Source organism: Lepus europaeus, chromosome 18, assembly GCF_033115175.1.
Source record: "Lepus europaeus isolate LE1 chromosome 18, mLepTim1.pri, whole genome shotgun sequence".
In the NCBI taxonomy this organism is placed as follows: domain Eukaryota; kingdom Metazoa; phylum Chordata; class Mammalia; order Lagomorpha; family Leporidae; genus Lepus; species Lepus europaeus.
In genome coordinates, this window is record NC_084844.1 from 19,261,020 (window position 1) to 19,283,025 (window position 22,006).

Sequence of the window (22,006 nt, forward strand, 5' to 3'; positions counted from 1 at the left end):
GAACCTCATTTTACATTTGCATAAGGTATGCAAATGAGATGTAAGGGTCTGCCTGCTCCCATCTCATTTGCATAGCTCTGCATACACTATGCAGTCATCTTTATACTCTTCTTTGCCCCCAAGTCAGCCTCTCTTTTGTGCCTGATTCAGCTCTCCCTGTCTCACCCTCATCCTCACCCTCAGCTTAAAAGGGGCCTGGAGTGGGAAGAAGAGGGGGCATTTTCCTGCTGACTTGAGGCTGTGGGGTAATTGCTGGTCCCACCTCTCCTGCTGCAGCCATTCCTCCTGATTGGTTGGTGTGATTCTAGCAGTTTTGCTACTGGTGGTGCCTAAGGGACAGGGCTGGATGCCTCCTCTCGGGGCTGAGCCCATGCCAGGCCTGTTCTGGGCACCCATCAGGTGGGGGCGGAGTGCCCATCACCTGGATGGCACTGGGGCTGGTGTGGACTGGAACAGGTGTGTGCCCACTGTGTTTGCTCCATGTCTGTCCTCCCCTCCCAGAGGGGACCTGAATTAGGGGGACCGCAGAAGGAGGAGGACCCTGCCCACTGTCCACGCCCAGGCCCAGCCCCAGCCCCAGGCCCCAGGCCCGTTGCCTCCCCTACCCCTCTGGAGCCATCACTTTCTCAAGTTTTCTCTCTGTTTTTCTCTCTTTTCCTTTGATTAAATGAAAAAGCAAAGGCTTCTGGGCTCTGGGTTGCTTTTGTTTTAGATCTATGTATTTGAAAGATTTTCCATCCTCTGCTTCACTCTCAAATGACTGCAACAGCCAGGGCTGGGCCATGTGGAAGCCCGGAGCCAGGAACTCCATCCAGGTCTCCCACATGGGTGGCAGGGGCCCAAGCACTTGGACCAGCGGCTGCTGCTTTTCCAGGCACATTAGCAGGGAGCTGGATCGGAAACTGAGCAGCCAGGACTCAAACTGGCGCTGGGGCACGATGCCATCCCCCTTTGTCGTTGGGGTGGGGTAGATGGCTTTGGCAGACGTCGAGAGCCTGGAAGCACAGCATAGATGGCACTAGAATGCAGGTTGGAGCCACATGTCTTGTGTCCTGTGATATCTGCCTCTCCCCATCCCACACTCCCCCTCACACACACATAGGGACGAACTTGGGACCAACGTGGCAGGTGATCTGGAGGCAGCCGTGGGGTGTCCACCCGCCCCAACTCACAGCTCTGATGGGAACAGAGCACGGATTATTAAATCTGCTGTTCTGAAGAACCTCTGACCGGTCCCAGCACAAAGGGTGTCGTCCCGGGCAGCTTTTCTCTGCTTGGGTCACAGCCTCCCACCGCCCTCTCTCAGATCTGGACAACCTTTATCCCATCCCCCGGGGCACCCTGGAAGCTCCGCGTCTCTCAAGGAACCCAGGCAGCCCCTGCACCTGTGTGTCTGTCCTTTCCCTGGAGTTGTCAGCCCTGGCTGTACAGCACAGGCACCCGGGAAGTTGGGAACAATCGCCTGGAGCCCGGTCCGGGAGTCAGTGCAGGCAAGGCGGGGCTTGTAGTAACCACGGCAACTGGGCACCTTTATTCCTTCCTTGCCGGGTCACACCATAGGCAGGCTGGGTGGCACTCCTAGCAGTCTCTGTGTCTTGAACACGGTCATCTTCCACGTGTGGACTCTACAAATGTCACTGAGGAGGAAGGGGTTGGCCTTTCCGCCCACATCCACTGGCCAGAACCACGTTAGGCGACCCCAGGTGACTGCACGGAAGGCTGGGAAATGTCTCCCTTCACAGCGGAAGCAGGCGCCCTCCAGTCTCGTCCAGGCTGAGTGGGACCTGGGAAGCAGTTTGTTTAAAACCTCCCCGAGTGGCTCTCGCATAGCCCAGGCTGCTGGCCACTGCTTGTCCACGTTGGCCGCACCCTTGTGTGGAGGAAATCGGTTTTCAGCCTCCGACTGGCATCAAGGTATTTTGGTAAACAAAGACGGTCGAATTCTGCTACCTGTTTGTTTTTGCTTTTTCAATCCTTTCCCCCAGCTGGCACGATGTTGTGTGGTTAGTACAACCGCAGGGACAAGTGAAGAGCTGTGTCCCTTGTCACCTAGACAGCCATTAGCGGGGCTGGAAATGGACAGGGAGCGGCACCCCACACCCCGCCCCACTGCTGAGTCCTAGAGCAGGGGGAGAGGGGAGGACTAGATTGAAGGGGCGGCACGTGGTGAAGAAGGCACTTACAGGAGTGGGAACAGTGGGCAAAGCAGAGGGCACCCCTTCCAAGCTGCGGGAGAAAGAACGACGCAGTGAACAGACAAAACCCAACCGGTTTCAAAAAGAGAAAGAGCGAAGGGCCGCCCATGTCTAGTCTGCAGCCGTCCCAGCCCGCGCGGTCCCTTTAAGATGGGCAGGTGGGGAAGGGAGGCCTCCAGGTCTCCCATCTGCCCATTCGTACTTGACGTGAGCCTGTGTGAGGGTTGATGGCAGTGGATCATTACTGCTGTGATATTTAACGTCCTACTGGCAAACTAAGCAGTTACAACACTTTGATACCCCAATTTTTCTTGAAGTTTTACCTCTCAGCAAAAGCCCCTAGACCCAGGCCAGGCTTGTGACCTGGTGGCTAAGGTGCTGGCTAGGACAACTGCATCCCACCTCTGAATCCCTGGCTTTCACTCCCAGCTCTGGCTCCTGACCCCAGCTTCCCCTCGTGCACCTTGGGAGGTGACAAGGGTCGGCAGTGATGGCCCACGTGCTTGCATCTCGCCCACCCACATGGGAGACCTGGCTGGAGTTCTGGCCTCCCAGCTTTGGCCTGGCCCAGCCCTGGCTGTGGTGGACATTGGGGAATGAACCAGTCAGTGGCAACTCCCTGTCTCTTTGCCTCTCAAATAAATAAAAACAAACACCCTCCCGAAATCCAAAGTCATTTATATGAAATGAAGGTATTAATATAAAAGAAGCCCCCCAGGTTGGAAATCCTTGTTCTCAGAATAGGCGAGCAGTGTTAGATTCTTGTGTTTAAGAGGATTGAATAAGGGGAGGGGGGCGGGGCTGGGGGCAGGGGCAGCACAGAGGGAGAGATTGAGGGCTTCCATCCACTCCCTAAATGCCCACAACAGCTGGGGCTGGGCTAGTCTGAAGCCAGGAGCCTGGAAATCCATCTGGGTCTCCCATGCGGGTGTTTGTTTGGGACTCAACTGCTCAGGCCACCACCTGCAGGAAACTGGATCAGAGACAGAGGTGGGACTCAATCCCAGGCACTCGAATATGGGGCTTGGCCATCTGGGAGGTGGCTTAATTCATTGCGAGACAGCGCTCACCCCAGCTCACACAGAGGATTGCAGGTCTCCTGGTGTACAGATACAAAGCAACGTGGGGGACTGGTCGAGGGGCGGTGTTTGTCCCCTGCCTGTGAGGACCTGGCTGGGCTGCTGTGGGGGGAGGAGCCAGGGGAGCGTCTGACAAGTCCACGGGAGTTTAGGGTTCTGCTGCCAGCCCTAGATGTCACTTTGCTCAGCGGGGCCACCCTCTGCCGGCGGGCAAGCGCTGGGGGCGGCATGGCTGAGCTGAGGACCTCCGGGTCCCCAGGAAGCTCTGGCTGGAGGAGGTGACAGGCAGGGAGCAGTGTGGAGTGGGCGTGGGTGTCCTCCCCTCCCAGGGCGGTGAGGGGCACAGCGTGGAGTGGACGTGGGCATGCTTCCCCCTCAGGGCAGTCCCAGCTGAGTGCTTCTTCAAAGGAGCTTTCTTTGGGTGAGCATCTGATTGAGATCACGTGCAACATGTCCCTCCCTCCCTTCCCAATATGTGGGCGCCCCAAGCAGCTGGACCCTGGGCATGGCCCCCCTACACTCTGCCCCGGGGAAGGTGTGTGGGGCACTGGCCCCCACCCGGGTCTGTGGTCACTGGTGGCCACCTTTGCTGAGGCTCCTCCGCTTCACTGGCCTCCCAGACCCTGGAGCTGTCACCGCCGGGCCCCTCCTCCAGCCACGCCCACAGGGGCAGGTGCAGCGGCTGCTGCAGGCACCCCAGAAACACTGACCCACGGGCCCCCAGGGGTGAGGGAAGACTGTCACTTAGAGAGTTTAGCAACACTTATCAGTGCACGTCTGCGTGAGCAAGTCCCTCTTTTTTTTTTTTTTTAAGATTTATTTATTATTTGAAAAGCAGAGTTACAGAGAGGCAGAGAGAGGTCTTCCATCCGCTGGTTCACTCCCCAAATGGAGTGAGCTGGAGCTGGGCCGATCCGAAGCCATCTCCAAAGACAGATGAAGCCCTGGGCAGATTCACCACACTAGTATTATCAAAGCAACAACAGCAAGAGTGAAAGACCTCATGAGAGAGAATCGGTTAAATACGCGGAGGCGCACTGATGGGGCGGACAATCGCACAGCTGAGGAATCATTTTATTTACAAAGCATTTGCCAAAGCCTGGAGAAATGCTTATGGTGTAAGAAGTGAGGGGACAAGCCGGATACAGAGTGTATCTACATGACAATCGCCCCGAGAAAGACGCCAGGGAGTTTGTGGAGGGACAAAAACAGGAAGAAAGTGCAATGCAGAGGCCCTGACCGGGCTGGCGCGCACGTGGTAGGTCATTTTTTCTTCCTTTTTTTTTCCCTCATTTGTCGTAAGTTTTGTATGCTCAAGGACACCGCCACAGCCTCCATTTCACTTTTTAACAAAAATTTTAAAAATAGTTCTGCTGCTCTCACTCCCCTGCCCCCCCCCCCCCCCCGGGGGCCAGATGCAAGCTGAGCTCCCAGTTGCTGCGGGTTCCAGTCCCAGCGCTTTCTGGACAAGGAAGGGGCCAGGAATGCAGGGCCGGTGTGGGCGGCGTGGACAGGCAACTGCTGCTGCCGGCCCTGGGCCCACGCCATCCAGTGTGCACCTGACCCTGGGCCTGGGTGCGCCCCACAGACCTGCATCTGGGTGGCAGGGTTGTGAGCAGAGCAGTCCCTGTGGGGAGCTGGTCGAGACCTGGGGAGGACCTGCGGAGGTTCACGTGCGAGTCCTGGGCTCAGCACCGGAGATGGTCTGGGTGGGTCTTTCCGGGGCCGGGAGTGAGCTTTGTGAGTAGCTTTCTGAAGGGCTGCATGTACATGGCTCACCTAGGCAGACTCTGGGCTGGGCCCAGCAGGTTTGGACACTGGTGCTGGGAGGGAGGAGGGAGCAGGCTCTGGAGGGGAGTGAGCTGGGTCCTAAGAGTTTCCTGGAGCAACAACAGACTTGCTGAGCCCCGCCTGTGTGCCCGGAACATAGTGGGGAGGGCCCTGTCTCCCCCTGGTGCTGTGGGCCCCCCCATGGTGGCTCCAGGGTTGCAATTGCAGGAGGACAGCTGGGAGGGTAGGCAGAGCCCTGGAGTCCGGGTAGCTGGCCTCTGAGCTGGTGGCGGTGCCCGTCTAGCCGCTCACTTCACGGCCACTTGGCCACTGCCGGCCGGGCCAGGAGGGCGTCCTGCAGCTAGCCCGAGATGAACTTGGAGAGGGCCACCTCCTCCTCAGACTTCCGGAGGGCGGGTGCTGGGATCATGTGCCCCTCGGGGGCCTGGGAAGGGGCTGTCTCTTCCTCCGGAGCCTGCAGAGATAACAGTGGGGGTGAAAAGCAGAGCCCGGCTCGAGGGGACCCTGGGGAGCTGCTGTGTCCCCCACCTCTGCCCACCTGCAGTGGAAGAAGAGCTCATAGCTTCTCCCCAGCACCCCAAGGCTTTGACTCCTGCCTCTCCCTCCCCTGGGAGATCCTGCTCGCTCGATCGCTCTCTCTCTCTCACACACACACACACACACACACACTGCCCCCCCCCCCCCGCCCCCGTTGGGGAGATCCCGCCAGCCCAGAGCGCGTTAAGCCATCACTTCCTGAGAGCCACTCAAGAACTCTCAGGGCCGGGGTGCGGATGCGAGGAGCCCCCCCTCCCCCACTTCCAGCCCTCCCCACTTCCCTGCATTGTCAGCTGCAGGGAACAGTCCGGACAGATGCTGGGGGTGAGAACAACCTGTCCCCGGCTGCCAGGTGGAGGAGGGGGAGGAGCAGGGAGCCCTGGGAGGGTAGCTCGGCGACCCTCAGCTCCGAGGCAGGAGCTCAGTTTTGCTGTGCTGCAAAATGGGAATCCAAGCTCGCCCTGCGGCTGTAATAGATGCTCCCGGCTCCTGGCGGCGTCCTGCCACTCAGCAGCGAGCGCTTCTGGGAGGATGAATCTGTTCTGGCTTTACAGCAGGCCGCGCGAGCTCTTGGTGATGGACCCGGGGATGGAGGGACACCTCTAAGAGCCACGAACAACAAAGAGAACAGGGAAAACGCTGGAAAGACCAAGTCAGAGCAACCCCTCGCCCATCAGGCAGCAGCCCAGGGAGGGGCGGTGGGCCTGGCTGCTCCCCAGGGGTCTCAGGTCAGGCCCCTCTATCCAAGGCCCCCAGCCTCGGGCAGCGAATTCCATGGTCAGATGGGCACTGAAGCCAAAGCATGCCGGCCACTCCGAGCCCTGCAGGGGCACCATCTCAGTCCCTCCCAGCTCGGACCGCACAACATGCGGCTCGTCTGACATCTCTGGGCTGGAGCGCTGGGCTGGGGCCCCCTGCCGTGCTGTCGGCCTAGCCAGGCCTTCTTGCATTTCTGCGGCTCAGCACCCGCTGTCTTCCAGCCGGGCCCCACTTGCATGGACGCCTGGCTGCTGCGGTGTGGGCAGGGGTGGATGTCTGAGCCACCTTGTAGGAAGTGCATCTCTTACTTGTAGCTCTGAGATTTGGGCAGAACTCAGTCCCTGCTGCCACAGGCCACTTGTGGCTGCCGCGGTGGCACCTGCTCCAGGGAACTGAGTTTGAGGAAAGACCCTGCTGGGGCAGAGACCAAAGCACGCACGAGCAGCACGCCCCTGGGTCCCTGGGGCAGGCAGCAGGCACCCTCCCGGAGCCTCTACTTCTTCATCTGTGAAATGGGGGCGATTCTGACGGTCACTTGCTGAGTACCCCCAGGGCAGAGGAGCTTGGTGTGACCCCCAGGGCTTCCTCTGCGCTCTCACTGCCCCTGGGGTGTTCTTGCAGGGCAAGGAAGGCACCCCCTGACATGAACACAAGCAAAGCAAACCCCAACGCCCAGCAGCTCCACCTTCAGACCCCATTCAAAACCACGGAGAAGTCAGAAGGGAAAGAGAGAAAGAACAGACGCTGGCCTGGGCCCTGTCCTGGCCCCTCCCAGGTCTGCAAGGCCAGGGCCAGGTGCGGCCGGCAGCAGCAGCGCAGGGGGACATGGCTGGGGCAGGCACACAGGTGTCCTCGTGGCCTCCAGCCCCTCTTCCCAGGTTGGGCACGGTGGCCGGTGGCAGTCCTGTGCCCTGTGTCCCTGACATTTCCCTCACTGCCCTCTGCCGCCTTTGGCCTTGTTGCCTTCCTGAGACAGCGGCAGCTGCTTCCTCGGCCAGGCAGAGCCCACTCCCAGCCCGGCCCTCCCTGGGGATCGGTCCTTTGTCCTCACTGGCGCCAGGAAAGAAGGTGATGCAGCGCCCCTTTCCTGCCCCGTGTTCGAGGGACTCAGAGTCGGGGTGGCCCGGGGCAACAGCTGGGGGCACGGAGACTGGGTGGGCATGCGGGTGAGGTGGGCAGGATGGTTCCTGGCCCTCCATTCCATAGCCCTCCACCCCTCCGGGAGTGCAAGCCGGGGTGGCCGTGGTCTCTTCTTGCCTCGGGCTGCAGAGAGCTATGGAGCAGGCAGTCTCCGGGCAGGGTCCCCTCTCCAGGAAGGTGGGACCCGTGTTCCCTCTGCTCCCTGATTCCCTGAGTGTCACCCTCAGCCTAGGTCCCTGGGCAGCCACCGGGTCAGAGCCAAGGAAATCCCAGAGAAAACATTCTGGAGAGAGGAGGGCCGGCGTCAGAAGGGCTGGGTCCTGCTCTCCATCTTGGCCACCGCCTGCTGTGTGGCCTCGGGCAAGACCTTCTCCCTCTCTGGGCCTCCGTTTAGTCTCTGATGAAAGCACAGGACAGAGTCTGGTGCGCTGTCTGAGTTCCTGGTCCCCAGCCTGGAGGGTTCAGCCGGGACCAGGGCGGGGAGGGGCTGCCCCTGTGACAGCTCCCCGAGCCCCTGGGCTGGTCTGCCACGGTGCTTCCATGAGCTCCCTTGCATCAGGGGCCCAGGGGCCTTGCTTCTGCGGAGGGGGAGGGAAGAGGGAACTGGGTAAGAGGCACCCCCTGGGCTCCCTGTGCCCACCTTGCCTGGCACCTGGTGGGCAGCCAGGGGTGAGGACAGGCGCTCTGCCCGGCGCACACCCGGGGGCGGCGGCGGCGGCGGGGGGGGGGGGCTGGTGCCGGCTCACAGCCTGCTGGGAGGCGGGCGGCGAGACACAGAGGACCAAGCAGGAGGGCGCAGAGGCAGGGCCCAGGAGCCCAGATCCGCAGGCTCTGGGGATTGGCGCTGGGTCCTTACCAAGGCCGAGAGGCAGACCTGAGTCCCCTTGCTCTTCTCCGTCTCTGTGGCCAGCTGAGCTGAAAGAGACCCATCGGGAGCAGCTTGAAGCCAGGAGTGGCCTGCGGCTGCTCCCAAGGAGCTAGGCGGGCCCCTGCTTGCACCTGGGAGCAGGGGCTCCCGGGCCGCCCCTTCCAGCCCAGCCCCTGGGGAATGACTGGGCCGTGGGAGGGCGGGACGTGGAGACCACCTTCCACGGCAGGAGAGGGGCTTGGGCAACGAGTCTGCAAGCTGAGGCCACTGCTTCCCAAGCCTACACGGTGCCCTGGAAATTTCCTTCAAATGCAGAATTGGAGAGAACAGGTTGGGGCTGGGGCCAGAGAATCTGCATTTCTGAAGGCTCTGGATGCCGCTGCTGCAAGGTGCCCAGTGGCTCCGAGGCTGGGACGGGGACCATGTCCTCCCTGCGCGCCCCCTCCGGGACTTCTCTGGGCAGCCTGGGGATGAGGGCAAAGCCAACATTTTTTTCCTGGGGGTCACGTGGGGAGGAGTCGGGAGGCAGGCTCGGCATTCCTCCTCGGCCACGCTCACTGGTGACCTGGCAGCCATCGTCCGGCTTCCGCCACCTGCTCGCTGTGCAAACAGAGGGCAGGCTGCCTCAGTTTCCTCCCCTGTGAAATGGGTATACTCCAGGGCCAAGGAGATAAGCAACCACGTGCCTGGCACACGGTGGCTCGGGTTCCCAGAGTTGCAGGCGAGACTTTTAATCCACACCGGCCGGTCCAGCAGGGGAGCCCTGGGCACACGTGGCTGTCGGGCAGGGAAGTGGCACCCTCACACTGCAGGGGGCACTGAGACAGACGTGGACCCTCCGCCCCTCGTATTCTCCTGCTGGCCCCCGGCCGCCGTGATGTTTTGGTCACACGAACTTCTCTGCTCTCTTCACGCAGCTGCTCAGGTCTGCTCCTCTACCTATCAGTCTCGCATTCTCTCTCTGCTCGACAGATATCTGGTGTGGGGAAACGGAGGCTTGTGGCGACTGGGTGACTCGCCCGAGGACACACAGCTCGAGAGGGGGAGGAGCTGGGATCGAACCCGGGGCAGGTGCAGGGCCGTGATGTCCACCCCCATTGGAGTTCAAGGCCGCAATGTCCACCCCGTTGGAGTTCAAGGCCACGATGTCCACCCCATTGGAGTTCAAGGCCGCGATGTTCACCCCATTGGAGTTTAAGGCCACGATGTCCACCCCATTGGAGTTCAAGTGCTCAGGCTTGCAGCCCCCGCATGAGGATGCTGGGCGTGGAGCTGCTGGGGCCGATGGGAACATCTGGGAGGAAGCTAGGAGCCCTGCATCCTCCCGCTTCCCTTTGGCGCTTCGTGTCAATCCTCAGAAGTAGGCGGGCCCAATGCCCAACTCTCTGACGGACACACGGAAGCTTACAGGGTCTTTCCAGGGTTGTGGGCCGGGGAGGGGCTGCGGGTCTCAGTGAGCCTCCCCCACCCTCACTCACCTTCCTTTCTCCACGGCAGCAGGTGGCTGCCCACGGTGATGAGGCCTGCGGCCACCAGCAGGGTCAGCAGCACCAGGAAGGGGGCCAACATGCGGACTGTCGGGATGGACACCCTGGGCAAGACAGGGGCAGGGGCGGCGCTTGTCATCAGAGGAGCCAGTCTGTGCTGTTTGGGGTCCTGGGCAGGGGCTGAGACAGCCACCCCCACCCCGGCCCTTCGTGGAATCCAGCCCCACTGGGGGAGCACTTACTGCCCCTGCACGTGCCCTCACTGTTCTATGAGCTCAAACCCTGGGTGGAAATCCCGGCTCCACTGTATTCTTCATGGGTGGCCTGGGGTGAGTGACCTAACCTCCCAGGATACCTATTTCCTGCCATGGTGAGGACGCGTAACATTCTTAGCCCAGTGCCTGACGCCACCCGGCGCAGTGGGGGTATGAGCCGCTGGCTTCCGGGAGCAGGGTCGCTGGAGTGCGAGTGGCCCCAGCTTTCCCTCGGGAGAAACTGACGCCCGAAGAGAAGGGGCAGCTCTGGCAGAGCGCCCTGGGACACGGTGGCCTGGATCCAGCTGGTGTCCCTGGCACCGCTACTGCCACCAATGATGACAACCTGCTGTGAGTCTCCCCGTCTCTCCCGGGAGATCACTGGGCTCCAGCGGCCAGGCTGTCTGGTCAGCCCGTGGTTAAGTGGCCGTCTGGTGAGGGCGGTCCCCACGGCCAAGCCCAGGAGACGCTTCCATCCGGGTGGGAGCCCCCCAGCAGTCACCCAGATGGCAGGAGCCAAGTGCAGTCAGGACCCCCGAGAAGCCGGCCTTTGGGCTGGGACTGCGGTTGGATAGGAAAATGACTTTTCCCTATTTTTATGCACAACACAGGGCTCGGTGCCAAGTATACAGGCGAAAGCTACTGACCCCAGGGGGGCTAAGCTGGAGGCTGGGGCAGGGGATGAGGTGGTGGGCCCCTCACCCAGGGCAGGCCTGCTTGTCATGCACTGTTCACAGGCTCCTGCAGGGGGCGGAAGGGGGCCGGGACCTGCCCTCTGGGCCACAGGCTGGGACCAGGACAAGAGGCTGTGTGCTGGGGCTCACCTGAGCTGGGAGCTGCCGCTGCTGGGGGCAGACGTGGTGTCCTCTGCCGAAGGGGCGTGCAGCTGCACGGCTGGGGTGGAGCTCCTGGCGGGAGCAGCGGTCCCTGCGGGCGGAGAGGTTCCTGGGTACGGGGCGGCTGCTGTGTGCCCGCACGGGGAGGTCCCTGCCATCGGAGATGCTTTGGCCCCCGTGTTCCCCTGCTTGGCTGTGGTGAGTGTTGGCTGGAGACCAGCAGAAGCTACAAGTTTAAAAGCAACGCCTCAGCACCTTCCCCGACCCCAGCACCCCAGACCTCGGACCCTGTCCCCTGAGCCCTGGTCTTCCGGCTTTTCAGACATCTGCAGCTAAAGGACGGCTGGGAGCCTCTGCATGGACCCTGCTGCGGCCGTGTTAATCCAGCAGCCGTGTATCAGGCAGGCCCCACGCCGGTGCAGTCTCCGGCCTCTTTTTGCACCCCCAGCCATACCTCCACCCCCACTTCCATGACCCAGTCCGATGATCACCCAGTCCAGTGTCTGCCTTCCTGCCCTCCCCCTACGGTCCTGGCCAGTCGTCCCCATCCCCTGCCCCTGCCCCCTACCCCTGTCCTTAACCCTCCCATGCCCGTCAGCTCTTCACCTCCTGCAAGAGCAGGGCAGGGTGCGGGCAGAGGGCAGAGGTCAAGGCCCAGGGCTCTCCCCCCAGAGCCTGAACGGAGCAGAGAGCACATGAGCTTCGGGGCCAGGCTGTGACCGCTTCCTCACTGCTGTTCCCCATGTGGCCTTGAGTGGGCACCTGACCCCGCCGAGCCTGCGTTCTGCAGCTGGCACTCCAGCCCCTGGCATGTGGGGCACCTGGTGGCATCCGGCAGGCACTGGCCGCAGGCTTTTTTTTTTTTCCTATGGAGATGGAGGGGGATAGAAAACCATCCACTCACTCGGATCTGGGGGTTGGGTCGGCCAAGATTTTGCCTTGGGCTGCAGGCTCCAGGTAACCAGAGGCTGGGAGGAGGCAGTGGGGGAGAGAGGACAGCAGGGCCCTAGAGGAGAGGGAGAGCTGCTTTCAGCCGAAGCCAGGTCCCCAGTCCTGTCTGAGCTGCGGGTCCTGCCCTCCCTCCCTCCCCCCGCCCTGCCCTTGGCACTGAGCTCCGCCCTCTTCTTGCCCCACCCAATCAGAAATCACCACTGGCCCAGCCCTCTGCCTCCCACTGGGCTCAGACCTTCAGCCTCTCGGCCTCCAGCTGCCGGTCAGCCAGCTTCCTCCCTTCACACCCATGCCAGTTTGCTCTTAAAAATAATTGGGGACCAGCGTTGTGGTGCAGCGGGGAAAGTCGCCGCCTAGCAGTGCCCGCGTCCCATATGGGCGCTGGTTCAAGTCCTGGCTGCTCCACTTCCATCCAGCTCCCTGCTAATGTGCCTGGGAAAGCAGCTCAGGATGGCCCAAGTGCCTGGGCCCTGCACCCACGTGGGAGACCCGGATGAAGTTCCTGACTTCAGCCTGGCCTAGCCACAACCATCCCAGCCATTCGGGCAATGAACCAGTGCATGGAAAATCTCTGTCTCTGCCTGTCTCTGTCACTCTGAGTTTCCAATAAATAAAATAAATCTAAAAAAAAAAAAAAATACCCTATACGGGATCCCATCACTCTGGGCTCCCCAAAACCTGCAGGCTGAAGTCCAAACTTACAGCACGCTATTCAATGTCATTGTCTTTAAAGATCTATTTTATTTATTTGAAAGGCAGATTTACAGAGAGACAGAGAGATCTTCTATCCGCTGGTTCATTCTCCAAATGACTGTATCGGCCGGGACTGAGCCAGGCTGAAGCCAGGAGCCTGGAGCTTCATTTGGGTCTCCCATGTGGGTGCAGGGGCCCAAGCACTCGGGCCATCTTTCACTGCTTTCCCAGTTGCATTAGCAGGAGCTGGATCAGAAACGGACTTGAACTGGTGCCCATGTGGGATGGTGGCGTTGCAGTCAGCGGCTTGACCCGCTGCCCCAGAGCGCCGGCCCCTGCTCAGGGCCTTTGATACTCGGGACTTCATCCGGGTCAGCTTTGCCTCTTCCCACGCGGTGCTGGAGCTGCACCCAGCTGCCCTTTGTCCCCTCCCGCGCCCTCCTTGCCCCTGCTGCGCCGCTCCTCTGTGTGTGTGCCTGTCCTGTCCCCTCTGCCCACACACTTCCTGTCCTTCCACTCCGGCTCAAGAGTCCATTTCTCCCTGATGTCCCCCCTGGGAGGGGGACGTCCTTTCCCTTCGTGCCCCCACCGAACGCCGTGCGCGCCTCCGGCTGAGCAACACGGAAGCCCCCGGCCCACAGTTCTGCTTTCCACGGATTCAGTTAATGGTCAACTGTGGTCTGAAAGCATTACATGGAAAATTCCAGAACTAAACAATTGACACATTAAAAAAACAAAAAAACAAAAAACCTGTTCACTCCCCAGATGGCTACAACAGCCAGAGTTGAGCAGATCTGGAGCCAGGAGCCAGGAGCTTCCTCCGGGTCTCCCACTCCGGTGCAGGGGCCCGTTTGGGACAGCTACTGCTTTCCCAGGCCGTAAGCAGAGAGCTGGATCAGAAGAGGAGCAGCTGGGACTCGAACTGGGTTGCCAGTGCTGCGGATGGAGTTTAGCCTACTCCGCCCCAGCGCCGGCCCCAGTGGGATTTCTAAATGAAGCCATCCTAGGTGTGTTCATGTAGGAAAAGACAGCACCCAGAGAGCGTGGCCCCACACAGAACACCTGGGAGTAGACTCTCCCCAGCGAGGCGGGGACTGCTCTGCTCCGTTACGTTGTGGTTGCTCTTGTGCCCGCTGGGCTGGGCAGCACAGCAGCAAAACGCCCACCCTCTGAGCTCAGCCGGGGGCAGGCACTTGAAGGGGCAGAGCATGGGAGCCCCCATGGCCCTTCTGACTGTGTGCCGGCCCAGACGCCCCCGCCGTGGCCATCTTCTGTTCCAACACTCTGTCCTTGGATTTCTTTCTTTCTTTTTTTTTTTTTTTTAATTTTTGACAGGCAGAGTGGACAGTAGAGGGAGATAGAGAGAAAGGTCTTCCTTTTTGCCGTTGGTTCACCTTCCAATGGCCGCCGCGGTAGGCGCACTACGGCCGGCGCACCGCGCTGTTCCGATGGCAGGAGCCAGGTGCTTCTCCTGGTCTCCCATGGGGTGCAGGGCCCAAGAACTTGGGCCATCCTCCACTGCACTCCTGGGCCACAGCAGAGAGCTGGCCTGGAAGAGGGGCAACCGGGACAGGATCGGTGCCCCGACCGGGACTAGAACCCGGTGTGCCGGTGCCGCAAGGCGGAGGATTAGCCTGTTAAGCCACGGTGCCGGCTCTGTCCTTAGATTTCTGTGGCGTAGCGGGTAAAGCTGCTGCCTGCAGTGCCGGCATCCCATACGGGCGACGGTTTGAGTCCCGGCTGCTCCACTTCCAATCCAGCTCTCTGCTGTGGCCTGCGAAAGTAGTAGAAGATGGCCCAAGTCCTTGGGCCCCTGCACCCATTTGGGAGACTGGGAAGAAGCTTCTGGCTCCTGGCTTTGGCCTGGCCTAGCTCTGGCCATTGGGGCCATTTGGGAGGAGAATTGGCAGACAGATGATCCCTCTGTCTCTCTCTCCTTCTCTCTTGGCGTTGCTCCGGTTTTTTTTTTTTTTTTTTTTTTTTTTTTTTTTTTTTTTTGACAGGCAGAGTGGACACTGAGAGAGAGAGACAGAGAGAAAGGTCTTCTTTTCTTTGGTTCACCCTCCAATGGCTGCTGTAGCCGGCGCACCGCGCTGATCCGAAGCCAGGAGCCAGGTGCTTCTCCTGGTCTCCCATGGGGTGCAGGGCCCAAGCACTTGGGCCATCCTCCATTGCACTCCCGGGCCATAGCAGAGAGCTGGCCTGGAAGAGGGGCAACCAGGACAGAATCCGGCGCCCCGACTGGGACTAGAACTCGGTGTGCTGGCGCCGCAGGTGGAGGATTAGCCTATCTGCCCCTCGGCCCTAGGGAAAAGGAAGGAAAAAAAAAAAAAAAAAAGATGGACGCCAAAGCCAGCAACACCTGCATTGACTCCTGGCTGCACCACTTCCTGCCCTGAGGCCTTGGGCAAACCAGTTCATCTCTGGGAGCCTCGGTCCCCATCTGTGAAAGGGGGATTCAAAGATCAACTCACCCTCCCTGGCCGCAGCCTGGAGCTGCCCGGCGTCCTGGGCCCTCACTGGACTCTTTCTCTGTAACTCAGCGAGTCCTGGTGGGGTTCCAGGTACCCACAGAGTGCTCCCACCCCTGCCCTGGCCACGTGGTGTGCCCCCTCAGGCACCCTACCCAGCGGCTGGTTCCCGGCACTCCCAACACCAGCACCTGGGCCAGAAGATCTGGCGGGCAGGAGGTGGGCACCGGCCGCTTGAGGGCCAAGCAGAGTGAGGCCAGCGTGGCTGTGTTGAGATGGGGCTGGGGCCGGGGCTGGGCTGCAGCAATGGCTGGTGCCGCTCCAGGAGGGGGTCTTCTTCACCTCCCTCCAGCCCACGTGGGCAGAGAGGAAAGGCACTGAGCAGAGGTTTGGGCAGACGTGGGCGCCCTCTTAGCTGCTGCTGCAGACCGTGTGGAAGACGCGCTCAGCCCCCGGCCCCCGGCCTGCGCAGCTTCCCGGCGCGCCCTGGCCCTGGCTCCCCTGGCGCGCCAGGCCCCGGTACCTTGGAAGACGAGCAGCTTGACCGAGAAGGTCTTGTGGAAGCCCAGCCTCTTGGCCCCGCACCAGTACATCCCCGCGTCCTGCAGGGTGAGGTTTCTCAAGGTCACGGTGAGCACGCGCTCCTGGGGGCTGTCGCGGACGGACACCCTGCCCACGGTCGTCTCCTGGCCGTCCTGTGCCGCGTACACGGTGTTGGAGCAGCGAGACAGCAGGAAGCCGGCCTCTCGGCACCAGTACTTGGGGAGTTCCTGCTGCTCCTCATCGTAGGTGCACCGCAGCGACACCGTGTCGCCCTCAAACCCGCTGATCTCCTTCGGGCCCTGCAGGGCTCCAAGACCTGGAACCACAGCGCAGGCCGGGCTTGGAAGGGTCCAGACCCAACCCCAAGATCAAGACCAGAAGTTGCCATTCCCACGAGAGGGAGGCAGGCTGAGCTGTGGCCACCCTCCAGGGGGCCCGGGGGCGGGGCTGGTGCTGGCTCGCCACACCTGGCTGAGTGAGGGGACCAGGGAACTCTGCCTGCTGACGGCTGCGAGCTGGACTCCCAGCACTGCCGCTTTGCAGCCGTGTGACCCTGGGGACCTTGCTGGACCTGAGTTTCCCCCTTTATAGGTGATAACGGATTCTTTGTCTCTCGGCAGTGCTGGGAGTGGCACAGCCCAGAGGCCACAGTTCTGCTGAGCTCAACTGGGCCGCCGCCGGGGCTGTCCGGTCTGCTCTAGGCTTGGCGCAGAGCAGGGAAGTGGAGGGCTGGAGGGAGACGCTTCCTGCCACACGGGTCCGGGAGAAACCCTGCCCCTCGCTTCCAGAAACTGCAGGAGCGGTTCCCCCTCTGGGGGCTGAGGATGCGCGGGCGAGGTCACAGCCACCGGCTCATCAGGGACACGGGGTCCCCTTTCTGCTGACCCAGAGGGCGAGCCTGGGCAGGGGCCCCACAGCCCTCCCACGAGCCCCTCCCCATCTCACCTGGGAGCACCAGGCAGCCCCACAGCAGGACCAGGAGCTGCATGGTGGGCGCTGGACACCGTGGGAGCAGCGCTGAGACCGGGCGCTCCTCTCCAGGCTCTCGGGGATGTAACTTCCTCCAGAGCGGAGACCAAGACAGGAAAGGAGGGGAGGGGCCTGCGGTCACCCCTGCACGCCTGGCCACTCCCCCAACAGAGCCCCAGGAGCCAAGCCTCCCAATGCCAGCTCCTTCCAGGGGCCTTAACCTGTGGCCCGTGCACCCCAAAGGCTCTGTGAGGAGAGTTCAGCGAGCCCACGGACGTGGGTGGGGAAAATGTCACAGTGACCTTCGAAAATGTGTAGTGGGCACTCGGCTGTCCCTTCTCTCAGGAGTGAAGCGTAACTTCATCAGAGAGAACCCACAAACACCGCGCATCAAGGTGTTCGGGTGGCGTGAAATAGCACGCATGCGCCTCAGGGCTTGCAGAAGCAGCAAAGATGCGTGTTTGTTACTATCACACAACTACAAATGTTTTGATGACCATTTCACTAGTTAGCTTTGTTTTAGGCGTATGTATTTTATCATATATTTGGAGGAGTCATTATTCCAAGAAGAAGGTCCCTAAGCTTCGAGAGACTGCCAGGGGTCAGGGCCAGCGGTCGGGGCCCTTGCCAAGCAGGCCTTGCCCCTCTTCCGTCACCACCCGGGAAGGTGCAGTACCACCAGAGACCACAGGGCGGCGATGCAGGCCGGGCTGAGCGCCTACCCTGGAGCTGTGGTTGGGCTGCTCCCTCCACACCCTCTTCATTGTCTAGGTGAAGGTGGGGCGGGGTTTGGCGCCCAGGTTAAGATACCGCTTGGAATACCCGCATCTCCTATCACAAGTCCTGAGTTCCATTCCCGGCTTCGCTCCTGATTCCAGCATTCCCGCCAATGAACAGCTTGGGAGGCAGCAGGTCCGTGGCCCAAGTTCTTGGGTTCTTGCCGCCCACGTGGGAGACCCGGAATGAGTGTGGGGTTCCTGACCCAGTCCTCAGCTGTTGCATGCATTTGGGATGGGAACCAGCTCTTCCCGCAAACTTGAGTGCTGTTGGCAAGGAACAAAACAGACACACTAGAGGGAGCCCTGGCACGTTTTTTTCTGATTGCAAAGTGTATGCAGGTGGAAGAGAATTTTGCACAGTAGAGAGGGTGTCTCCTGGAAGCCCCTTTCTGCCCTTGATAGTTGCCGTTAATGTTTTGGTGTCCATCCTTCCATCTGCACAGTTGGAATTTTACCTGCTTGGCAGTGTAATATTGAAATGTTAACTCTGAGGCTTGGGGGGAGGTGTTGATTTCCCTGCGGTTAGGGGCAGGGCTGCCATTCAGGCAGTAGGGAGGTCAGGTGGGTGAAAATCCACTTGGGTTTGCAATTTAGAAAAAAAACACAGATTAAAATAACATCTATTCTAGTTTTTTTTTTTTTTTAAAGATGTACTTATTTATTTGACAGTCAGTTACAGAGAGAGAGATCTGCCCGTTCACTTCCCAAGTGGCTGCAATGGCCAGGGCTGAGCCAGGCTGACGACCCATCCGGGTCTCCAGTGTGAGTGCAGGGCCCGAGCACTTGGACCATCTTCCACCGCTTTCCCAGGTGCACTAGCAGGGAGCTCGATTGGATGTGAAGTGGGGCAGCCGGGACATGAGCCGGCGCCGCAGGTGGTGGCTTAACCTGCTGTGCCGCAGCACCACCCCATTCTAGCGTTTACTAGTGTATCTCTGCGGGTTTATTTTTCTTTCCTTAGACAGAACAATTTCTGGGCTTTCTGCTTTGCTTTTCCTAAATCCTGACTTCCTTACTGTAAGCGGGAGGCAGCATCCGCATTTCAGTATGCTTCCTGGGACCCGAGCACTGGCATTCTGAAACAGGCCGCACCTGCCTACAAACGGTTTTCCTTCTATTTTTTCCTCCCCAGTGCTGCTCAGGCATTATGTTGTGATATTTAAATATTAAGTGAGTGATGCAGTGTATTGTTGATGAGTGTCATTCCAGGAAAGTAGTGGTCTTGCCAAGTGATTCTTTTTTTTTTTTAAGATTGAGTCTATTTATCTGAAAAGCAGAGTTACAGAGACAGCAGGTGATGGCTCAAGTACCTGAGTACTTGCCACCCAGCCGAGGGACCTGGCTTGACTTCCTGGCTCCTGGCCCAGCCCTGGCCATTGTGAACATGTGGGGAGTAAGTCAGTGGATGGAAACACACATACACACACTCTCTCTCTCTCTTTCAAATTAATAAATTAATGAATTTTTAAAAATCTTCTTAAAAACGTTGAAGGCTAAGTGTAGTGTGGCGTCTTGGGTTGGATCCCAGAGCAGAGAAGGGGTATCAGTGGAGAAGCAGGTGAACACTACTGAAGTCAGGGTTTAGTTAGCACGAATGCACCAGTGTGAACGTCTCAGTTTTGACAAAGGCACCGTAGCTAGGTGTTCTGGGACTCTCTATTCTATATTGCCAGCTTTTCTGTAAATCTAAAATTATTCCAAAATGTCGAGTTTATTTTTAAACAAATCCGGAGGGGAGTTTGGCTCTGTGGTTAAGACATCGTTGTGACTCCCGAGTCCAGAGCTGCAGTGCCTGCATTCAAGCCCCAGCAGGCTCCGGCTCCCAGGGTCCCGCTATGGCGCCCCCTGGAGGCAGCAGGAGATGGTTCAAGCACTTGGGTCCCCGCCACTCTAGAGGAGACCATGACTGGCTCCTGGCTTTGACCTGGCCTAGCACTGGCTGCCGTGGGCGTTTGCAGAGTGAAATAGGAGATGGCAAGAGATGTCTGTCATTCAAGCAGAAATACGTAAGTTCAAGAACTTTAAAAAGGCAATGAAAAGCTAGTAGGGGCACGAGAGACGACCAGGCCGAGGATGGAGCAGACAGAAACCCAGGAGGACCAGCTCAGTGGCTCCGTGTCCCAGGTGTTTTCGGCCTCGGGCACTTCCTGCCCACCAAGGGTCCGGCTCCTCCAAGGCTGGGGTGGAGGACCTGGTGGACTTGCGTCACACTAGGGTGTGGGGCAGCTTTTCATCCCTGTGGCTAAAACCCCCCGAGGGGGAGCTACTGAGGTGGGAAGAAGGTTTATGTATTTATTTTTAAAGATTTATTTATTTATTTGAAAGAGAGAGAGAGAGACAGTGAAAGAGAGAGAGAGAGATCTTTGATCTGCTGGTTCACTCTCCAAATGTGCCAGGCCAACGCCAGGAGCCAGGAGCTTCTTCCGGGTCTCCCAGGTGGGCGCAGGGGCCCTAGCACTTGGGCCGTCTCTCGCTGCTTTTCCAGGCACGGTAGCAGGGAGCTGGACCGGAAGCAGAGCAGCCGGGACTCAGACCAGCGCTCATACCTGAGCCGTCTTGTTTATTTATTTGTGAAATATTTGTTTATTTGTTTGCAAGGAGAGTTCTACAGACAGTGGGGGTGGGGAAGAGAAAGACTCATGGTTTTGGAGGGTCACAGGCCGAGACCCTCGGTGTAGCGTCTGCTGAGGGCAATGGCGGATGAACAGGTGCAGGGAGAGGGTCTCATAATGAGCGGGGAAGCAGTGGCTGACAGGCAGGGCTCCCCCCTTGCAAAGCCGCCATGATTTTATCACGGGGCTCCCCCTCCCCACCCAACCCTCTGTCACCACTCCCCAGGGCCCGGCTTCAGACAGCACTGGGTGGAGCCTGCACTCTGTCAGTGACTGTGAGCACCTGGGGGGCTGGGGAGCCAGGAGCTGTACCAGCTGGAGGAGCGTGGGCGCCGGAAAGGCCTCCCCCCAAGACGGGAGAGCCGCAGGTGAACCAGGCTACCATGGACGTTCAACGCAGCTCCATCTCACTTCAGTGTCCTGGCAAACCTCAATCTTTGAACTTGAAGTAGAAGTCAAATATCAGTCACACATATCAGAGAAAAATTGTGAACATAAAAATCATATTGCATGAAGAAGCCAGGTGTATTGTGTGTTTCTATTTATCTGAAATTTAAAACAGCCCAAACTAAACAGTATTGGATTGGGGCCGGCCTTGTGGTGCAGTGGGTTAAGCCAGGCCTGTGACCCCAGCATCACATATAAGCATTGGTTCAAGTCCCAGCTTCTCCACTTCCAGTTCAGCTTATGTGCCTGGGAAGGCAGCAGAAGATGGCCAGAGTTCTTAGGCCCCTGCACCCACATGGAGACCTGGAGGGAGTTCCAGGCTCCTGGCTTTGGCCTGGCCCAGTCCCAGCCACTGTGGCCATTTGGGGAGTGAATCAATGAAAGGAAAATCTCCTCCCCCTTCTGTCTTTCAGATAAAGAAACAAATTACTTGTAAAAATATGTGATGACATATATGAGCATACTTACAAAGTTTATGGAGGGGTGGGCACTGGGCTTAGTGGCTGTAAGACGCTGGTTGAGATGCCTATACCCCATATCTGAGGGCCTGGGTTCGAGTCCTGGCACCGCTCCTGATTCCAGCTTCCCACTGATACGTACCCTGGGAAGGCAGCAGGTGTTGGCTCAAGTAGTTGAGTCATGTGGGAGACCTGGATGGAGTTCCTGACCCATGGCTGTTGCAGGCATCTGGGGAGAGAACCAAGGTTGGGGGGGAGATCGCTGTCCATCTTTCTGTGTCTCTACCTTTCAAATAAGTGCTCACACACACACATGAACACACACACGAACACACACACGAACACACACATGAACACACACATGAACACACACACATGAACACACACACACAGAAGTAACGCCATTCCCCAGCACAGCACAGTGACTCTGGTTCACAGTCGTGTGCCACCTGCTTCATGAGGAACGGGGAGAGGAGCTGTGGGGCTCGGAGCAGACAATGACATGGAACTGGAAACGCTCGCGGCCTGATCCTGTCTGTCTGTGCTGTAGACATGTGGTGGAATTTCACTGTGCCCCATGAAAATGAGCAATTATGGTACATTAATACAATTTTTAAAAAATTTTAGGGGTCCTGCCTCTCAAAGTTTTTTTTTAAAGATTTATTTATTTATTTATTTGAAAGTCAGAGTTACACAGAGAGAGAAGGAGAGGCACACACACACACACAAATGTCTTCCATCTGATGGTTCACTCCCCAGTTGGCTGCAATGGCCGGAGCTTCGCCGATCCAAAGCCAGGAGCTTCTTCTGGGTCTCCCACGTGGGTGCAGGGGCCCAAGGACTTGGGCCATCTTCCACTGCTTTCCCAGGCCACAGCAGAGAGCTGGATTGGAAGTAGAACAGCCAGGACTCAAACCAGTGCTCATATGGGATGCCAGCACTGCAGGCGGCGGCTTTACCTGCTACACCATAGGGCCAGGCCCTCAAAGTTTAAAAAAATTTTTTTAAAACGAGCCTGCTAGGGGGCTGGCGCTCTGGTGTAGCGGGTTAAGCTTCTGCCTGCAGTGTCGGCATCCCATATGGGCACCGGTTTGAGTCCTGGCTGCTCCACTTCCAATCCAGTTCTCTGCTATGGCC

At 59.0% G+C, this 22,006-nt stretch overlaps 1 protein-coding gene across 4 annotated transcripts; it reads right to left on the minus strand.

The window, feature by feature from the left end:
• Positions 1-4,330: 4,330 nt before the first annotated feature.
• Positions 4,331-16,638, minus strand: CD300LG (CD300 molecule like family member g). 4 transcript variants are annotated; one of them, XM_062174905.1, is made up of 7 exons: positions 16,550-16,638; positions 15,585-15,920; positions 11,851-11,952; positions 10,935-11,037; positions 9,848-9,960; positions 8,358-8,416; positions 4,331-5,519 (listed from the first exon to the last, which is right to left on the minus strand). In XM_062174905.1, the coding sequence occupies exons 1-7, from the start codon at positions 16,590-16,592 to the stop codon at positions 5,406-5,408; spliced, it is 870 nt and encodes a 289-aa protein (XP_062030889.1). In that variant the 5' UTR covers positions 16,593-16,638; the 3' UTR covers positions 4,331-5,405. The 4 variants fall into 4 exon arrangements, with proteins under 4 accessions (XP_062030889.1, XP_062030887.1, XP_062030890.1 ...); XM_062174903.1 differs by having other exon boundaries at positions 10,935-11,172; XM_062174906.1 differs by lacking the exon at positions 11,851-11,952.
• Between the last annotated feature and the right edge of the window lie 5,368 nt (positions 16,639-22,006).